Source organism: Asparagus officinalis, chromosome 3 (assembly GCF_001876935.1).
Source record: "Asparagus officinalis chromosome 3, Aspof.V1, whole genome shotgun sequence".
Lineage (NCBI taxonomy): Eukaryota > Viridiplantae > Streptophyta > Magnoliopsida > Asparagales > Asparagaceae > Asparagus > Asparagus officinalis.
In genome coordinates, this window is record NC_033796.1 from 102283924 (window position 1) to 102304228 (window position 20305).

Consider the following 20305-nt stretch of genomic DNA (forward strand, 5'->3'; position numbering starts at 1 on the left):
CCCCTCCGTTGTGTGTGAGAGAGATCTAGCAAAGCGATGAAGACATGATTATTATTTTCCAAACTTAATAACTCATTGCTTTTCTTTTAAAAATAGCATTCTCTTAACAACAATATCAAGTTTGGAGCTAGGTAGTGACTCATTGATCGGATTTTAAATCTAATTATGCGTGCTTTTAAGATCAATAAAAATTGTTTTTGCAATTTGTGCTATAGGCATGAGATAATCTATCATCATGCACAGCGCAGTTCATTAACTGGATATAGTCACTATCGCGATTCCGAATCGCTTACCACACTAGGGCCTATCGCTAGTGGCCCGTGTGCCATGATGATGCTCCCACACTCACTTGAAGATAATACCTCAAACTACGTCGGATTTCCTCCAAGTTGCCCTTGATGTGCTTCTATGAATTTCCAAAATTGATAAGCCACTATCAAAATGAGCCAAATTTGTTCAGAAAATGCATGAGTCAAGGCATTAAGCAGTATTCTAACAAAAGCCTGCTTCTATTGAAATATTTTCTATATCATGATCGCCTCCACTTGGATTACTCCAATGTCGGCACATATCAAGCACAATCAATAATTATTCCATAAGTCAATATTTCTAGATTCAACAAATAGCTTTAAATCTAGAAGCCCATTGTGCATAGGAAAATTAAGAATTTAGGAGCAACATTGATTATAGCCTAAACAAAATACATTCATATTCAGATATATATCGTGAAAATATTGCAAGCAAACTATGTAATCATAACTAGCAGTTAGCACAAATACAATAACTTGGCGTCTTTAACTCAAGGCGGGTAGACCTTAAATCAAAGAGCCACCAAGCTCTGATACCAATTTGTTAGACCCTAGAGGCGGAGTGATTAGGTCTTATGCTTAATCAATCCGCATTAAATGCCATTAAAATTACTTAACAAATATATTCCTTGCAAGATAGATATATAAAGAGTCTATGCTGCAGAATATGTAATGTACACGAAGGTTGATACTATCCTATATGATAGAAATATGTGTAAGGAATATGAACAATAAATATATCCTAACAAAAGAGCATATAGCATATATGTGCAAGGATATAAAATTTACACAAGGGTTGAATTAATCATGTAAATAGATAGAGGCGAAAAACAACAATGCAGCAATTGACAAAGGCCAATCATGAACATAATAAGCACGAATGTAAAAGTACAGCCAAGGCAATCACAACAAAACGATATGTTACAAGTTCGCGTTCCCCCACAACCTAGTCCCCGCTCCTCACCTCGAGGAGATGTCTCCACTCATCACTAACCTCGCCGTTTTCTACGTTCACGCCGAACAACGTTTACACCTCACACTCGGCTTTCAGCTAACCGCAAAACTTTACAATTAACACTTTGCAATCACACTCCCTACACGCCACTAAGTGTTGGAACTAGCACGTGCTCTCCCTCAACGTGTTATAGGAATATACAACTCTCGTCACTACCCCACTTCCTCTTGGGACGCATCCCCGACTTCTCGCCACACACTTCTGCTCTTGGTTACAACTGTATTACAAAGTGTTAGTGCCTCACAAATAAGGCTCAATACAAAAGTGTTGTCTCTACAATGGATGAGAACCGATTGCCTAAGCCTCACTCTTAAGATACACAATCTCACAACCCAATTATACTAGAATGTAAATACAATAGCCCTCAAAAGGAATTGTGTGTGAACAAAAGCAGATATAAATCAAAACTAAAACATCGAATGTAGTTCTAGCTTAATAACAATGATAAAATCAATATATAAAAAAGCTAGAATAGAGTTTAGAAAACTTCTCAATATATCCAAGAGCTGAGGGCAGAAGAGTTGGCATGCCCAACACCAATAGATGATTTCCTTAAGCTCTTGTTTGAATATGCATACACAAAACCGAAAACACTTGTCAATTTCTTAAAAGCTTTTTAAACAACTTAAACCAAACATAAACCCATTGTTTAAAACTTTCCTTAAACTTGGCTTTTAAAACTCTCTGGTTTTGAAAGTTGAGGCAATGGGCGTATTTATACCCTCTCACAACCAGCCAAAAACCCCAAGCAGAAAGACAAAAACAAGCCCGCAACGCGGTCAAAAAACTAGCCGTTGGGAAGCTGAGAGAAACACTCAACGTGTCGACCCGGGAAAATTCGATCCGGCTCGACCGAAAATTTTCACGGTCGACCGGACGCGTCGACCGACAAGCTACGTCAGCCCAAGTGGAACTTCTTGACCTCAGGTTCGCGTCGACCGGTGCGGTCCACGAAAAACAGATATGACAGGTTCTGAAAAACTGTTATCTGGCATTTTAAAACGCTGCTTCAAAAATATCAAATAAACTCCAAAAAATGCTTAAAAACTGTGGAGGCAGAATGATGTAAGACATATAATAAACATGCTACAATGACTGGTTTCGAAAGGACCTTCCCAAATGAAAATAATCATCATTTTACAAAATAGTCCAAAACATGAACACCTAGAAAATTGGATATTTTGTGATAATTTTGAACGTAAACAACATTTTGAAACCTTATGAAATGATTGTATAGACTGATAAAAGATTATAATATTTTGCTTATGAAGTCTATAACCCTAGAAATTGCAATATTTTCATGAAATTTGCATATTCTATGGACAAATATATTCAAAACACGTAAATATGATTCATTAAATATAGCTTGTTAAAGGCGGAAATATATATACGGGCATAAAACGAAAACAAATAGTATTTTCCAATTCTAATTCATTTGTTCATAGTAAAACTTGAAAAACTATCAAACAAAACATATATGTGTATATAATAACTATATATGTATACAAAATCCACAAACGTGTTATGTGTGTATATGCCATTGGACCTTTAAGCTACTAACAACATAATATAAATTCCATAAACTAAATTACCCAAGCTGATCTTGATCTTCATTGTAGCCCTCAATTCGCTATTTAGCGGGATGAACCTTTTGAACTTGGGATCCTTCCAACTGAATTTGAAATATTAATATATACATTAAATAATATATTATATATTTAATATTATAATTAACATAATATTAATTAATATAATATATATAATATTTATATATATTTAAAATATTATATACTATAAATAAATTATTATTCCATAGCTTATTACCCATTATTTTATTAATGCTTAATATATGTCATATTTAGATATTAAGAATAATAATAAATATTAACATATATATACTATACATTAAAATATATTAATTTATATATAATTTTATATATTACTTATATATTTTTATTTATTATCTATATGATATATAATTAAATATTAATAATATTTATTAATACTATAAAATATATATTATTTTTTTTAAAAATAAATTATTAATAAATTTAAATATTTTTTTAAATATCATTTTATTTATATTATTTAATATAATAAAATATAAAAATATTATATTTTAACAATTTTATATATTATTTATTATATAATTTTAAGATAAATATTTATCTTTATTAATTAATATATAATATTTATTATTTAATTTAATTAATTATATTATTAATTTAAATAATATTTTTATAATTATAATAATTATATCACCCATTAATTTATATAATAATATATACTTGTATAATTATATTATTAATATATATAATTAATTTATTATTATATTTATATTTAATATATTATAATAATACATATTTATATTTTTATATAATACTCATTTAATTATATATAATATTCATAAATATTAATATTTGAATTATATATATTATTATTATTCTTTTTATTATTATTATATAATTTATAGTTAACTATTATCTTATTAATAATTTACTAATAACTATAAAAAAAAATTATACCTTTATATTATATTTATAATACCTTATATAAATCCAATATATAATCAGTTATTTATTTTTTCTTAATAATTCTTTTATATTAAATATATCACTATAATTAATTATTATATAATAATTATTAATATAAATTAATAATAATATAAATTCTTATCTTAAACATATATTTACTAATAATTTAATTATACTAATTATTGTATAATGCTATATATTATTTAATTATATATTAATTAATTATATAACAACTTAAATTTTAATAAAATAATCATAAATACATATTACATTAATTTTAATATAATTATAATTTTAATTCTAATAATATCTTTATATAATTTTTATATATTTAATTTTTAGTATATATTATAATATATATATTAATTATTTTCTAATAATATAATTTTATATATATCTATTATTAATATAATGTTAATATAATTAAAGTAATCCCATCATAATTAAATAATATATTTTTATTAATACTTAATTATTACATATCTATATATATATATATTACATTAATTATTAATAAATCATATATATAATAAATTAATATTATATAATAATATATTAATAAATTAATAATAATTAAATAATTCACCCAATAATAAATATATAATAATTTTTTATACCAAAAATTTAATTATATTATTTTTAAAAAATTATTATATTTAATAAATATATTATTTAACTCCCATATTAGTAATTAATATTCCAATTAAATTATTTTTATATTATTTAAATCCTCAATATTTCTATTTAATATCTAATATAAATAAAATACATTTATAAACTATTTATAATAATAAATATTATATAATAGTATATACATATTATTATATAAATCTATCATATTTTATATATTATAATAAATTATTATTAAATATATATACATATAAACTTTTATTTAATTAAAGGTCATATATAATATTATTAATATATTATTATATATAAAATATTTTTTTATATATACTAATATATAATATATATATCATACTATAATTATATATTAAAATATTAATAATAACGTAAATTATAATTATAATAATATTAAATTTATATATATAATCCCCTTTCAATTACATGCTTTATATTATCTTTATATTTTTCTTAAATAAACTAACCTTATATATCTTCTTTCTTACATAAATTTCTCAAAATAAAATATAAATATACTTACTACCTTGATTATTACTTTTTTTCACAGCTTCACGACATTTTCGGCACACAGCATATGATCGTTGAAGCTTATTCCTCATCCCTCCAACTACGTTGTTTGTCTATAAAACATTACGGAATGCCACAAACACTAGACAAAACATTAGTAATAAATTGTTGTTAAACAGTCATCAAACCAAGAGGCCAACATGTTGCTCTTCCCAATTCTTAATGGAATTCCAACAACTTGTCCGGTTTGAGTATGGCTTAGGTTTTTGGCAAATCCTGAACCATGACTCGGGAAGTTATGTTTATAAGACAGGCTATCTGAAATAGTTTCATCCATAGGATAGATCCGATTCACTTAATTGGTGAACTATTGTTCGAATTCATGAATTTGCTCATTCATTGGTTTAGAATCTACCATTTTAAATTTGTTAAAATCAGAAGGTGTAAATCTTTTAATTCCCATATCATCTAAACCATACTTTTTCTCTAGGGTTTCCCACAGAACTTTAGCATTAGTGATAGTATAATATATATCATATAACCTATCAGATAAAGCTCCTAAGATTTTGTGTAGACAATGATACTCTATTTCTTGAGGTGTTCTTGGGATAGGAATGGAATCTGTGGAGGAAGATGAGGAAGATTGCCTAGTAACTGGTCTAGATGAGGATGGATTATCTGGTTCTATGGCTGTTATTAGATGTAGAGTTGTTAACCAAAATCTCATTTGGTTTTGCCAACGACGAAAATTGTTCTCATCAAACTTCTCTGGTTTAGCAGACATAATTTCACTTGTAGCCATAATCTGATAATAAATGAATAATTTTGTTATTATAATGCAACATAAATATATAAAACATTCATTCAACAGAATTATCATGCAGATTAAGGGCCCCTCAGTCCGGAGCTGCATTCGTGTCCGCAGGTCGTGTGCGCGCGCCACCCGACCCGAACCCGAGCCCGGCCCGGCCGGCGCGCGCGTGTGTGGTGTGGAGCATAACCTTTTATTTTCTTCTAGGCATAGGAGAGAAAGGGAAGGCTTATAAAGACCCTTTTTTCTATCCCATTTCCTATGTGGGACTAAACTTTTCCTCTTCTCCTCTACAAGCCCAAGTTTTAAGTTATCTTTATTATATAACTCCAACATTTTTCTACTTATGATTACATTTGATCAATTCCGGAGTATCCTAAAGCTACTGACATTAATATGTTACATTTGGTCAATTCTAGAGTATTCTATAGTTAATGATTCACAATACAGCTTTGTGTAGATTTTTAAAGGTTATATAGTTCATTGTTGATATTACCATAACCTACTCGCATCGAAAAGCTAGGAGCAAGCACCGTCAAGTACTTTTTATAAGTTGACAAGATTGATCTATTTTAATATGGTACAGTCATTTCGAAAGCACTTACTGTTGTGCGCGGCGAAAGCTTTCTAGGGCAACACGAACAATAACTCGAACTAAACCACAAACAATATGCAAACCACAATCACAGCAAGAACACACAATTTACATGGTTCGGCAAGTTGCCTACGTCCACGGGGCAAGGAGGGGGAGTTCTTTCTACTAGAAATCAAGAGAATACAAATAGGGTTACAAATCTCTCAGACCAAACCCTAAAACAAAACTCTAGATCTCTCAAATCTCTCTCACAATTAGATGCAATGATTCTCTCTCTTTGGCTGCTCAAATTCGTCCAACCTCTACCCTAAACAAACAGGTTTAGGTATATATAGAACTTACAAAACGAACCGGGTCGAAAACCTAAAAAAACTGATATCCGCTTCGTCGGTCGACCGACCCGGTCGACCGCGATCAATTCCGGTCGACCGGCCCGGTCGACCGACCAGCTCTCAGTAGAAAACCCAAACTCCAGAGAACCGTCGGTCGCCCGCACCGGTCGACCGATCTCCTTCCAGACGCACAGGAAGCCTTGTGCACGAATAACCATCCAATAGTTCCTCAACAGGTCCAGGAACAATACTCGAGCTGAAACACGATCTCCCCCCATCTTGATCAACTGATCAAACCGGCTGCATCTAAAGACTGCCTACGTATCCTCTTGCCCAAGGAATCAAGCCGAACGTAGTTCACCCAAATGGCCGCCAACGGCCTCAGCACTGAAGGATGTTCAACAACTTCAAACAATGACCAAATTTCACTCCTGAAACAACTTTGGTCAACATATCTGCAGGGTTGTCATTTGTGTGGACCTTCTCCAATATGACATCTCCATCATTCAAGACGTCCCGTACAAAGTGGAATCTGACATCGATGTGCTTTGTGCGCGCATGATAAACCTGGTTCTTTGCCAAATAGATAGCCGACATACTATCACAATATATCCGAATAGTCTCCTGTGCAATCCCCAAGTCCTCCAATAATCCACGCAACCATAAAGCCTCCTTAATAGCTTCAGTAACTGCCATATACTCTGCCTCTGTAGTAGAGAGAGCCACTGTGGACTGAAGCGTGCAACGCCAACATACAGGTGCACCTGCCAATGTAAAAGCATAACCTGACGTAGACCGGCGTTTGTCAAGATCTCCAGCATAATCTGAATCCACATAACCAATACAAGCCTGCCCGTCCTTCTCATCCTTCTGAAACACTAAACCAACATCCACGGTGCCTCGAACATACCGTAGAATCCACTTCACGGCCTCCCAGTGACCCTTCCCGGGGTCATGCATGTATCTCGATACCATGCTCACGGCCTGTGACAAATCTGGCCTCGTACACACCATCGCATACATCAAGCTACCTACTGCACTAGCATATGGGACCTTCGACATATAATCTCTGTCCTCAACTGAAACAGGTGACATCAACGCTGAAAGCTTGAAGTGGGGAGCCAATGGTGTGCTAACTGCTTTTGCATTGCCATCAAAGCTGAATTTCTTCAACATCTTCTGCAAGTAGCTCTTCTGTGTAAGCTTCAATTTCCCCTTCACCCTGTCTCGCTCGATCTCCATACCCAATATCTTCTTTGCCTCTCCAAGATCCTTCATCTCAAACTCGGATGATAACTCCTCTTTCAGCTTTCGAATAGCTGAAGAATTCCTGGAAGCAATAAGCATATCATCAACATATAAAAGCAAATATATGAGCTCACCATCCTGTAGCTTGTGCATATAAACACATGGGTCATATGGGCTCCTCGTGTACCCTCGGCCAATCATAAAGCCGTCGAATCTCTTATACCACTGTCTTGGTGACTGCTTCAAACCATAAAGAGACTTCTTCAGCTTACAAACCAAATTTTCCTTTCCTGCAGCTTTGAAACCCTGTGGTTGTGTCATGTAGATCTCCTCATCTAAATCACCGTGTAGAAAGGCTGTCTTCACATCCATCTGGACCAAATCCAAATCCAACTGTGCCACCAATGCCAATAAAATCCGAATCGACGAATGCTTCACAACGGGTGAAAATACCTCGTTGTAATCAATGCCCTCAAGCTGTGCATATCCCTTGGCAACTAATCTGGCTTTGAACCGAATGTCCCCAATAGAAGATCCCTCCTTCTTCGCATATACCCACTTGCAACCAATAGCTTTCTTACCCTTAGGTAGATGTGCAAGTGTCCAAGTGTCGTTCTTCTGAAGAGACCGCATCTCCTCCTCCATAGCTTCCCTCCACCTGATCGAATCGGGGCTAGACTCTGCCTCCCTGAATGTGGCTGGAACCATATCATCAACGACCTCCACTGATAATGCATATGCGACCATGACATCATTATACCTAGCTGGCCGACGAATCTCTCTCCTCGGTCTATCTGCTGCAATGGTCCTCTGAACATGACCCTGTTCCTGAGTCCCATGATCTACTGTATCATGTATCTGCCCATCTGTCATATCATCTCCTCCCAATGTCACCTCTGTAGGAGCCTCAATGGATACAGTGTTCTCTGGAGTGGGTGGAGTCACATCATCCTCCACCTGCTGCGATATCTCTCCTGTCTGGTCTCCCTCCACCTGCTGAGGGGCTCGAGGCCTCATCATGTACGCCTCGTCAAATGTGACATCTCTGCTAATAACTATCTTCTTGTCCTGTGGATCCCATAACTTGAAGCCTTTGACTCCATCCCTAAATCCCACAAAGACTGCTTTCCTCGCTCTCGGATTTAATTTGCCATCACTGACATGATAATAAGCTGGACACCCGAATATCCGAAGCGACTCATAGTCACTAGCCACCGAACCAAACCAACGCTCCAAAGGAGTCTTCCCGTCTATCGCAGTGCACGGCAACCTGTTCACAAGATGGCTCGCATAAACCAACGCCTCAGCCCAAAAAGATCTAGGCAATCCACTTTGCGTCATCATACACCGCACCTTCTCCAGCAAGGTACGGTTTAATCTCTCAGCCACCCCGTTTTGTTGCGGTGTCTCTCAAACTGTGTAGTGTCTTTTAATGCCGTGATCCCGGCAAAACTGTAGAAACGGATCACTCTTGTACTCTCCACCGTTATCTGAACGTAGAGTCTTCACCTTTCTACCTGTCTGCAGCTCCACTTTCTTTTTCCACTCCACAAAAATATCCAGGACCTGATGTTTATGCTTCATCGGGTATACCCAATTCCTCCTGGAATAATCATCAATGAAAGTGACAAAATAGTTGGCCCCACCAAGAGATGTGTTCTTGGAAGGACCCCAAACGTCCGTGTGAATATAATCCAATGTACCTAGGGTGTTATGAACAGCGGTGCCAAACTTCACTCTAGTCTTCTTCCCAAGTACACAATGCTCACACAACTCCATCTTGTACGTCTTAGCACCTTTTATTAACCCCTGTTTTGCCAATGACTGTAGGGACTTATCACCTGTGTGTCCAATTCTCATGTGCCATAAGGTGGTAGTGTCCTCCTCTGTAGTGATAGAAGCTGCCAGACCCCCTGTAACTGTCTTGCCCTTCAAGTAGTAAAGGTAGTTTTCCCTGACACCTCCCATCACCACCATAGAACCCTTTGTGACCTTCACTGTAGCATCCTCTAAGATCACTCGATATCCTGCTGCCTCCAAAGTCCCAAGAGAAATGATGTTCTTCGTCAACTGCGGCACGAACCTCACTTCCTTCAATTCCCTCACTACACCATCATGCATCCTGATCCGGACTGAACCAATACCACCAATAGGGCATACGTGATCATTACCCATAAGCACGACATCCCCTCTTTCCAGCTCCTCAAAGCTAGAAAACCACTCCCTCTTAGGGCAGATGTGATATGTAGCTCCCGAATCCATCATCCACTCCGTGGAATCCGCATAGCAAACCGACGGTAAAGCAGGGCATGAATAGCCTGAAGAATCTGAATCTGAATGCTCACCAATAGCTTTTGCAACATTCACTTCTGAAGCTTGTGCAGCTTTCCCCTTATTCTTTCTGGCTTTTTCTTTCCACTTTGGGCAGTCAATCTTCCAATGTCCTTCTTCTTTACAATACCGACATTGATTTCTACCAACACTCTTATAGGCACTCCTATTCTTTGACTTTGAGCGGTTAAACTGACGACGGTTTGGATCTCGGCCTAGAACTGCTAACGCATCTCCCGATGCCTTCTCGGAGGGTTCACCATCACTCTTCCTCAACTCATAGTTCACCAAAGCTGAGGTCACCTCCTTGTAGCTAACCGTAGTTCTTCCATTGATCATAGTGAGAACGAACGTACCATAATCATCTTCGGGCAACGAACACAAAAGTAGCATCGCCTTGTCTTCATCCTCAACTATAATATCAACATTGGCCATATCTGAAAGTAGCTTAGTGAAATTATTGACATGCTCCCTGATGGAAACCCCTCTCTTCATCTTGAACTGGTAAAATCTCTTCTTCAAGTGAAGCCGATTCTCAATGCTCTTCGTAAGATATTTCTCATTGAGTGTTTCCCACATCTTCTTCGCCGACGGCTCGTTCATAACATCATAAATAAGATCCGGCGTCAAGCATAACCTAATAACACCACAAGCTCTACTGTTCATCTTTATCCAAACCTTATCCTCCAACTCAGCGGGTTTCTCTTTTAATTCAAGAGTCTCCTCCAAATTCTGTGCATCCAAAGCATCCATCACCTGACACCTCCACAATCCAAAATTGATCTTGCCATCGAACTTCGGAACATCAATCTTCGTGTTATTTATGCTCAGACTCTGTATCGCCTTTGTTAGAGACGAACCTGACGTGCTTGCATCTCCCATGTTGTCGATCTAGCTCTGATACCAATTGTTGTGCGCGGCGGAAGCTTTCTAGGGCAACACGAACAATAACTCGAACTAAACCACAAACAATATGCAAACCATAATCACAGCAAGAACACACAATTTACGTGGTTCGGCAAGTTGCCTACGTCCACGGGGCAAGGAGGGGGGAGTTCTTTCTACTAGAAATCAAGAGAATACAAATAGGGTTACAAATCTCTCAGACCAAACCCTAAAACAAAACTCTAGATCTCTCAAAGCTCTCTCACAATTGGATGCAATGATTCTCTCTCTTTGACTGCTCAAATTCGTCCGACCTCTACCCTAAACAAACAGGTTTAGGTATATATAGAACTTACAAAACGAACCGGGTCGAAAACCTGAAAAAACTGATATCCGCTTCGTCGGTCGACCGACCCGGTCGACCGCGATCAATTCCGGTCGACCGGCCCGGTCGACCGACCAGCTCTCAGTAGAAAACCCAAACTCCAGAGAACCGTCGGTCGACCGGGCCGGTCGACCGATCTCTGAACGCGGTCGACCGGACCGGTCGACCGCCGCCTGGTTTGCCTGATTCTTCTGAGTTTCTGTAATTTCTTCACTTACTTTGATCTATGTATTTTAATGTGTTCATTCAATGGGGGAAGCAAATTAATGACCTTCGTCTGAAATCAGCCATCTATTTAAAATCAGGAGGTCAATACAAATTATAGCTTAAAGCCCACACCAAAAAAAATTACATCCTGGCAGAATCATTCCTCCTAATTGAATTTCAGTAGATTTGGTTAGGTAGATTGCGTAACAACCAACACATTGAAATTGTTAACTATAAACCTTTAACCCTCAATTGTCATGTTAATTTCAGAGTTTTGGTGCTTTTGCATTTTTGGTGTAACGTTTGGGATCTTTGACATAAAATATCAGAGCAATTCAAGTGAAATTCCCATCGGTCACAAATTCAAAAACATATTTGAGTCCAGGATTCGACCCATGAACATTGAACCTGAGGGGGCATGTTAGAATAATAAACTATATACCTATAAAATCTGACAACTTTCGGTCTTTTGATGTAGTGGAAGGAATCCATGATAGAAAAGTCGCAAAATTGTCGAAAACTATCCACTGATTCTTGTCCTCGCTATAAGGAAAGAAGAATCCACGCATCAGTAGGCTAATCTCTGTATCTCCGTATTTTGCACTGATTCAATGACACGCAGTCTTTGATGCATACACCAAATTAAATACCTGACTAATACGACCACCAGGTAGTTTATCAAAAGTTGCACAGCTGAGCACCAATTACGAAGGACCAAATGATATTTAAATCCTGATCGCTACCAATGCGTAGCTTACGCTAAAAAAGAAATGCCCCAATGAGATAGGAGCCAATGATGAGCCCATACCTAGGATGTGGATTCCTTGTTCTGTTTTTAGGTCCTTATATCATTCTCATATGAATTCCCAACCGAAGTTTGAGCTTAATTGTGGGCAACATTTTAATAGGTTGTTGGGGGCCCGGGCGGCCGGGGGGTGGGGGGTGCGGGGAGTGGGGGGGGGGTGATTACTTATCGGTATGCGGTGTCGGTCTTTTGGCTTCTCCTACTGCTAACAGTGCAATGCATTCATGTCATCATTAAATGCCAAGGTAGAGGAAGAGTTGTATACTTGCATTGCTAGTCTCCTAATACTGTTTTCTCTTTTATAAATATATCCTTGTTGGTGAGAGAGGTTAAGAGAAACACAGAGGTCAAAGAGAGGGAGCTTGACTGTGATTCAGTACCATGGCTCTAAGAAAAATACTCCAAATCTTATTGGTGCTCATCATACTGGTATCAGCTCAAGGTATTCTCCTCTTTACTAGCCATTTTCATGTAAAACACCCAGCATTCTTCTTTTGGTGCACTTTAATTTGTCAAAATATCAAAGCTGAGATCGGTTTTCTAACTTCGTTCCCAACTCACTTCTGCTTCATTCTGCAACGTCACATTTTTTTTACTTTTACATGCTCCCGCAACAAAATTTCAGATTAACAAAGACACAAGTGAGATGGGTTTCCTTACTTACAGTCCCTATTTCACTTCTGGTCCATCCTTTAATTTAAGATACAGGGTTTAATTACGTATACATCGATCCCAGGCGATGTCATTTCTCATATTTGTTTGAATTGTCATGTGGGAATCACTCGATGTATATTGCCTTTTATCCCGAGCTTCAGTGGTGTAAGTGCTAATAAAATAGTTTAGAGGATATAAGTGATCCTGACACATACCACACACATATATATTATAGGAAGTATGATTCTCAGGAGCCGCCTTAGATTGATTCTAAGGATGCACCTTGAAAATTATGTTATATGCAATTACTTAATCGCTCCGCTCATTTTTATCTATATCTTTTGGATGGTGTATAAACAAAAAAAACTAGTCATGGTGGATTGTAGTTACTCATGCATCAAGTGATTGTAAACTTAACGGTTTTACGACAATACAACTAAAGAGATAATAAAAAATGTGTTAGAAGTTTTGAAACATCATGATTTTTATTTTATAAATTTCTGAAGACATTTAAATCATGATGAATGGAGCGGGTCGTCCATTAGAATAGCCCAATCCATACATCGAGAGGTGCATCCTTACACTCAATCCTACATTATTTGGCTGCAATTTTCAGTAGATGAATAACCTTGTAAAATCTATTCATGTTTGCAGGGAGTGAGTTCACTAGGGAGCCATATTTAAGAAAAGCCAGCAGCTTTTCATCAGAAGCATCACAAGCGCGCTATGACTACATTATAGTGGGAGGGGGAACAGCAGGGTGTCCTTTGGCTGCTACCCTCTCTCAAAATTACAGTGTGTTAATTCTCGAGAGAGGAGGCTCGCCCTATGGAAATCTCAATGTTTCATATATGCAAAACTTCCATATATCCTTAGCCGATACCTCCCCGAGCTCTGCAGCTCAGCCGTTCATTTCAACTGACGGGGTCATCAACGCCCGTGCCCGTGTTTTGGGCGGCGGGACCTGCATCAATGCTGGCTTCTACACAAGAGCCAGCACTAGGTACGTGATTTGTATTTGGGTTAATTGCACGCAGACCCCTTCAGCGTCATTGCTTCGTTGTTTCATTGTTGCAAATAGACCGTAAGTTAACTTTTTGACTCTTTTACCCTTGGTGAAATTTTGCCGGATGTTGCCCCCGGGCATTATTAGAAAGTGTATATGAGGGTAAAGGAGTAAAAAATAATAATAATCCGAGAGGTATATCTGCAACAATGAAACTACAGGGGTAGTAAGTTCAAAGCAACAATATGTACTACGGTGCGTTATGTCTTGTTCTCCCACATGAATGCTTTTCATTCAAATTCTCGTCGAGGACGTTGATTCGTCAACATTCAAAATTACTACTCCTCAAGTTATTTATGAGAATTTCCAATACTTCAGGCTGTTTAGTGTAATCTTAAAAGTTCAGACGAGTTTTCTCTGATTTATAAAGTTCAGGTGTGTGTTTTTTGTGCAAATGCCCCCAAAGTTCAGCCGGGTTTAGTGAAATGTACCCTCCTATCTACTTCACAGGGTTCAGTCATTGAAGCTTTCCTGGTTCTTCCTTTGCTTGCATGTATTGAGGAGTAAGGACCCGCTGCGTCTTTTTGCATTTAAGGGCATTTCATAACCAAAGTTATATCTATTTCGAGTAATTAAGTTGTAACGCACGCTAGAGTAGCTTGACATAATATTTATTGATGTGGTCATGTAACTGACTACATCACCAATTTTTTTCATGCCTTAATTCTGATCAGCAGCATAAGTGACCTTTCTGCCAAGTCCTTGTCCATATATTTATGAGCTCACTAAAAAAAGAGATGTTTCCTTAAGTTTAGCCAACAGTGCGGTTGCAGTTCAAACAAGGCAAGCATGAACTCATTTAAAGATGTGGGTGATTCAGTACTCGTGTGAGGTTTCCCTGAAGAAAAGCATGACACAAATTGACGAACCAGCTTTTTTACGTCTTCGTCGAATGTTGCCACGATCGATATTGTTACTCTTTTTGACCCAAATACATGTGAACCATCCGCCTCTGTTACATGTGATCCCCATCAATTTTCATCTGAAGTGTCAACCATATCCGTCTTTGATGACCAAGTTTACAATATTACACGAACAACAGCGGTTGAATGGTTCCGAATACCTGAGATGCAACAGATATCAGTAAACTGAAAAGAAGTTACTTACGTGCAAAACCGTTAGCTTCTAAATTTTACTGATACGTGCACTGATCTCAACAGATATGTAAGAAATGCTGGCTGGAACGATGAATTGGTGAACCAATCTTACCCTTGGATCGAGGACCGGATTGTGCACAAGCCCAAACTCGCGCCGTGGCAAGCAGCAGTGAAGGACGGCCTGTTACAAGCCGGAATAGGTCCTTTCAATGGATACACATATGACCACCTCTATGGTACCAAGGTCGGCGGAACAATCTTCAATGAGCGCGGTTACCGAAGCACTGCTGCCGATCTCCTCTCCTCAGGCAATACCGAGAACCTCCACATCTTGCTCCATGCCACTGTCCAGAAAATTCTCTTCAAACAAGCACCGGGTAAACCCAATCTTTCTTTTATTTTAGGTTTTTTTTTTCTGATTTAAGGGGCTAATATAAAAGGAAAAACAGACAAAGCGGGTCTTAGCACATACTATTGATTGTGATAAAGAGAGAATAAAATGCGAGAAATGTTACATGTAAATGTGAGATATCGGTTCCTTTCCCAGAGGATCGTTATGACTGTACAATATCACATTTCACAGGGAGAAGACCACGCGCGATTGGAGTTCTCTTTAAGGATGAGAATGGCAAGCAACACAAAGCTTTCCTCAAATATCGACGCGGGAGCGAAGTCATTGTGTCGTCGGGTACTCTCGGTAGTCCTCAGCTACTGATGCTGAGTGGCATCGGGCCGAAAAAGGACCTAAACAAGCTGAAGATCCCGGTGATTCTCGATAACTTTCACGTTGGGAAAGGGTTATCTGACAATCCTATGAACACAATCTTCATACCGACAAAGAAACCAGTCGAGCAATCCTTGATCCAAACTGTCGGGATCACCAAGATTGGCTTGTTCATCGAGGCGAGCAGCGGGTTCGGTCAGTCCTCTGATAGCATCCAATGCCACCATGGAATAATGTCTGCAGAGGTTTAGCTCCTTTATGTTCATGTGTTGTTGTTGTTTTTTTTTTTTTTTTTTGGCTGGCTAATTAACCCCACTGAACATAGACGTTTTCGCATATAACCTTCTGACTTTTTTTAATCACACGTAAGCCCTAGAGCTTTGGGCCAATTACATGTAGGGGGTTCATGTGAGAGATCAGAAACGTGTAACGTTCAGGGTGGTTTTGTGAGACACCCCAAAGTTTAGGGAGTTTATATGCGACAAAAAAAATTCATGCCGTCATGTGCAAAACACTTTAAAGTACCGGGGATTTTATGTAATTAACCTTTTTTCCCTTTCTAAAATTAGAATTCGTCAGTGACAATTTGTGTCTTTATTGTCAGATTGGGCAGCTCTCTACCCTTCCTCCAAAGGACAGAACTCTCGCAGCATCTAAAGAATATGCACGAACCAAGCATCAACTTCCCCGCGAAGTGTTTCAAGGTGGATTCATATTGGGAAAAATCGACGGTCCTCTTTCTAAAGGGAGACTGAGCCTCATAGACTCAGACGTCGACACGACCCCAAACGTTACGTTCAACTACTTCAAGCACCCTTACGATCTCAAACGCTGTGTTTATGGAATTCGCACTATTGAACGTATAGTGAGAACCAGCCATATTACTGGTTTAACCGATGATACTGGCTACTCGACGCAGATGTTGCTTAATATGAGTGTGAAGGCCAATGTGAACCTGATACCGAAGCACACTAACGATACAGCGTCCCTCGAGCAGTTCTGCAGGGATACTGTGATCACGATATGGCATTATCATGGAGGATGTCATGTAGGGAAGGTGGTGGATAGAGATTATCGGGTTATTGGGGTTGGTGGATTGCGGGTTATCGATAGCTCGACCTATGTGGATTCACCCGGGACAAATCCTCAAGCAACAGTCATGATGATGGGCAGGTAATTCACGCTACAAACTAGAAATTGCGTTGATATAACTCTAGGGAAGCCCAAATGAAGTGAATTGTGGTAAGCATAATAAAGATAAATATGTCAAAATTTCGTAATCCTAAGTAGAACAGTGCACCTGCAACTAGAACATTGCAACAGCAAATAGATGTAGCTACGCTTGCAACCACTTGATTCAGTTTTTAAATTTTTATAATTTAAAGTTGTAACTGTGCAGTTGCAACTGTTTGATTCTGCTCGCAATCGATTCCATGATTAATAAGTTCATAACCTCACTCCATTTTGGGCTCAACAAACTTTATAATTCTTTTATATTAAAATTTGATTGCTAATTATGATTTAATTGTTTTTGATGCACAGATACATGGGGGTTAAGATGCTGAGAGAAAGATTGGGGAGAGGAGCAGGGGTGTAGGTGTTGCCGATGGAGATTTTTAGTTGTCAAGTGAAAATAACTTTGATTATGCATTATTCTTTTTTCTTCTTCTTCTGTGTGTGATTCAGCTTGAAGCATAGTGAATTTTGTGTGTTTTTGTTGGTATCTGTTGGGGTGTCTTAAAAATGCAAGTAGTGTATTGTACTTTAGGTGTTGATCGATGAACTGTTTTGTTCTCCTTTTCTCTTCTAGCATATTTTTCTAGGTTACTTGCGGATAGAACCCCTCCATTATCATTAATGGCTGATAGATCCCTTATAGTTCTATTGTTGCGGATAGAACCCTTGAGTGAATTTTTTTTGACACTTTTACCTTGGAGAAAGAGGAAATTGCTTTTCGTCAAGTAGACCTGTTGTGTCTTGAGGTCTCCTGGGGGTAAAAGAGTCGAAAAAAATTTCAGAACTAAGGGGGTCTATCCGCAAGTGATGATAGTACAGAGAGTCTTTCAGCGCTTCTGCGGTATTTAAAGACCCAAAAAAATAAAAAAAATAAAAACAAAAACAAAAAAAAAATGCACTTAATCTTGTGCAGATTGCAACTTTTTTTTGGCTATCACACCAAAAATTGGTCAGTGTGATTAGAGCAGCATCACGAAGATGAAAATTGCAAGACTACAGAAATAGTATGGCGGTTAAACATCACAAGGAGGATTAAAATGAGGAAAAAAAAGTTGAAAAAAAAAGTTAAACAAGTAACTGTGAATGTTAAAACCCCGAAAATGATTCAAGTTTCCTGCAAGTAGAGTTAGACTGAGTTCATAACGCGGTAAAGGATACATATACAAAGAACTGTGAATCATTGATGTTGAGCGCTGCGGAAGCCAAACAACCAAACCAACGTGCTATGAGAAATCAAATCAAACGAACGTCGAGAGAAGGCCAAACGAACCAAATCAATGCCACAAACACAAACAACCAATTTTAACGTGGTTCGGCAAGTTGCCTACGTCCATGGGGCAAGAAGGGAATAGGGTTTTTCACTAATAGAGAAGAAGAATACAAACTGAGATTACAAATCACTCAAACTCACCAATTAATCTCACCAACAAATCTCTAATTCTCTCCAAACAAAACTCTAACCAATAGCTCAGAAAATACCTCCTTTCTGTGCTCCAAATATCCCAAATTTTCTTCTTAATTCTCTCTTCCAATTATTCCATATATATTAAAATGCTAAAATCATAAACATATTAGGAATTCTAAAACAAAAAACAAAATAGATTAGGAATCCCAATAACCTGTTACCAAAACAAATTAGGAAACATATTAGGAACCTGCTATCCAACAATTCTCCACCTTAGCGAAGTTTTCCCAAAACTAAGCCGATACCAATACCAACCAAACGTCTCACTTGTTGCGTCCAATACGAAGTGGAACAAATCCACGACAACGGACTCAATCCATAACAAGTCGAGAACCCAAACGAGAATACGAACAAACTCCAAATGTCGGTATCAACTCACCAAACCGGCTGCTTCATAGATGATTGCCTACGTATCCTCTTGCCCAAGGAATCATGTCTTCATGTAGTTCATCCAAACGGCCTCCAAAGGCCCTCAATCAAATAGAAAAGTTTACAACTCTTCACCAATATCACTAACAGATCTGTAACTGATAGCGCTCCCAATGGCCCCAAACTGAAACAAATCAAACACCTCCACCTGAGGTGAACCAATGGTCGTATCCAATACATGTCCACCAGCTGCACTCGAATCCAAAACCAACTCATCATCTGCATCCAAATCCAAATGATCTCCAAACTGTATCACCTCAGCTAGAATCCCAAACGATACAGTATGATCTGGGGTATGTAGAGTAATCTCCACCTAATATAAAGTAGCATCACCCTCCACCCGCTGTGATATCCCAATGATCTGATCAACACTCTCCACCTACCGAGAGTCAAATATGACATACCTGCTCAGAACAAAATCAGAAGCTCCTAACTGATAATCAAACGAACCACATACCTGCTCAGAACAAAATCAGAAGCTCCTAACTGATAATCAAACGAACCTCTGAATCCCAAACGTGTAATCGGATCAAATCTCACATCCACGATGTGACCAAATACTGGGCAACTAAATATCCGACGCAACCCAAAATCTAAAGCAGCTCCACCAAATCTAAAATCTACACACGCAAAAGTCGGCAACATATGACTAAGATGATCCAAATATGTCGAAGCTCCAAAACCAAAACCAATGCTCAACAACCAACGCCGATCCCCCTCCAGTAAGGAACGACCCATCAAAACTGTTATCTCATCTCGTCGCCCTAATGTCTCCACATCAATGAAGTGTCTTAAACTGCCATGAGCTCGGCACAAATGCAAAAAAGAACCCCTACCAAAGCTAGAACGACGGGTTACCTTTCTGCCAATACACTTCTTCCAATTGTTGTTGACTTCTAGGACTTCACACCAACGGGACCTAGTTGTAACCCACCACTTCCTAGAACAATCATCAACTACGAAAACTAAATATAGATTACCTCCCAATGATGCCTCCTTGGAAGGCCCCCAAATGCCTGACTGAAC

General features: G+C 37.8%; 1 protein-coding gene across 1 annotated transcript; it reads left to right on the forward strand.

Moving 5' to 3' along the window:
• On the forward strand, positions 12858-17947 carry LOC109835397 (protein HOTHEAD-like). The gene is made up of 6 exons (XM_020403373.1): positions 12858-13050; positions 13917-14265; positions 15489-15802; positions 16009-16394; positions 16754-17322; positions 17692-17947. The coding sequence occupies exons 1-6, from the start codon at positions 12990-12992 to the stop codon at positions 17744-17746; spliced, it is 1734 nt and encodes a 577-aa protein (XP_020258962.1). The 5' UTR covers positions 12858-12989; the 3' UTR covers positions 17747-17947.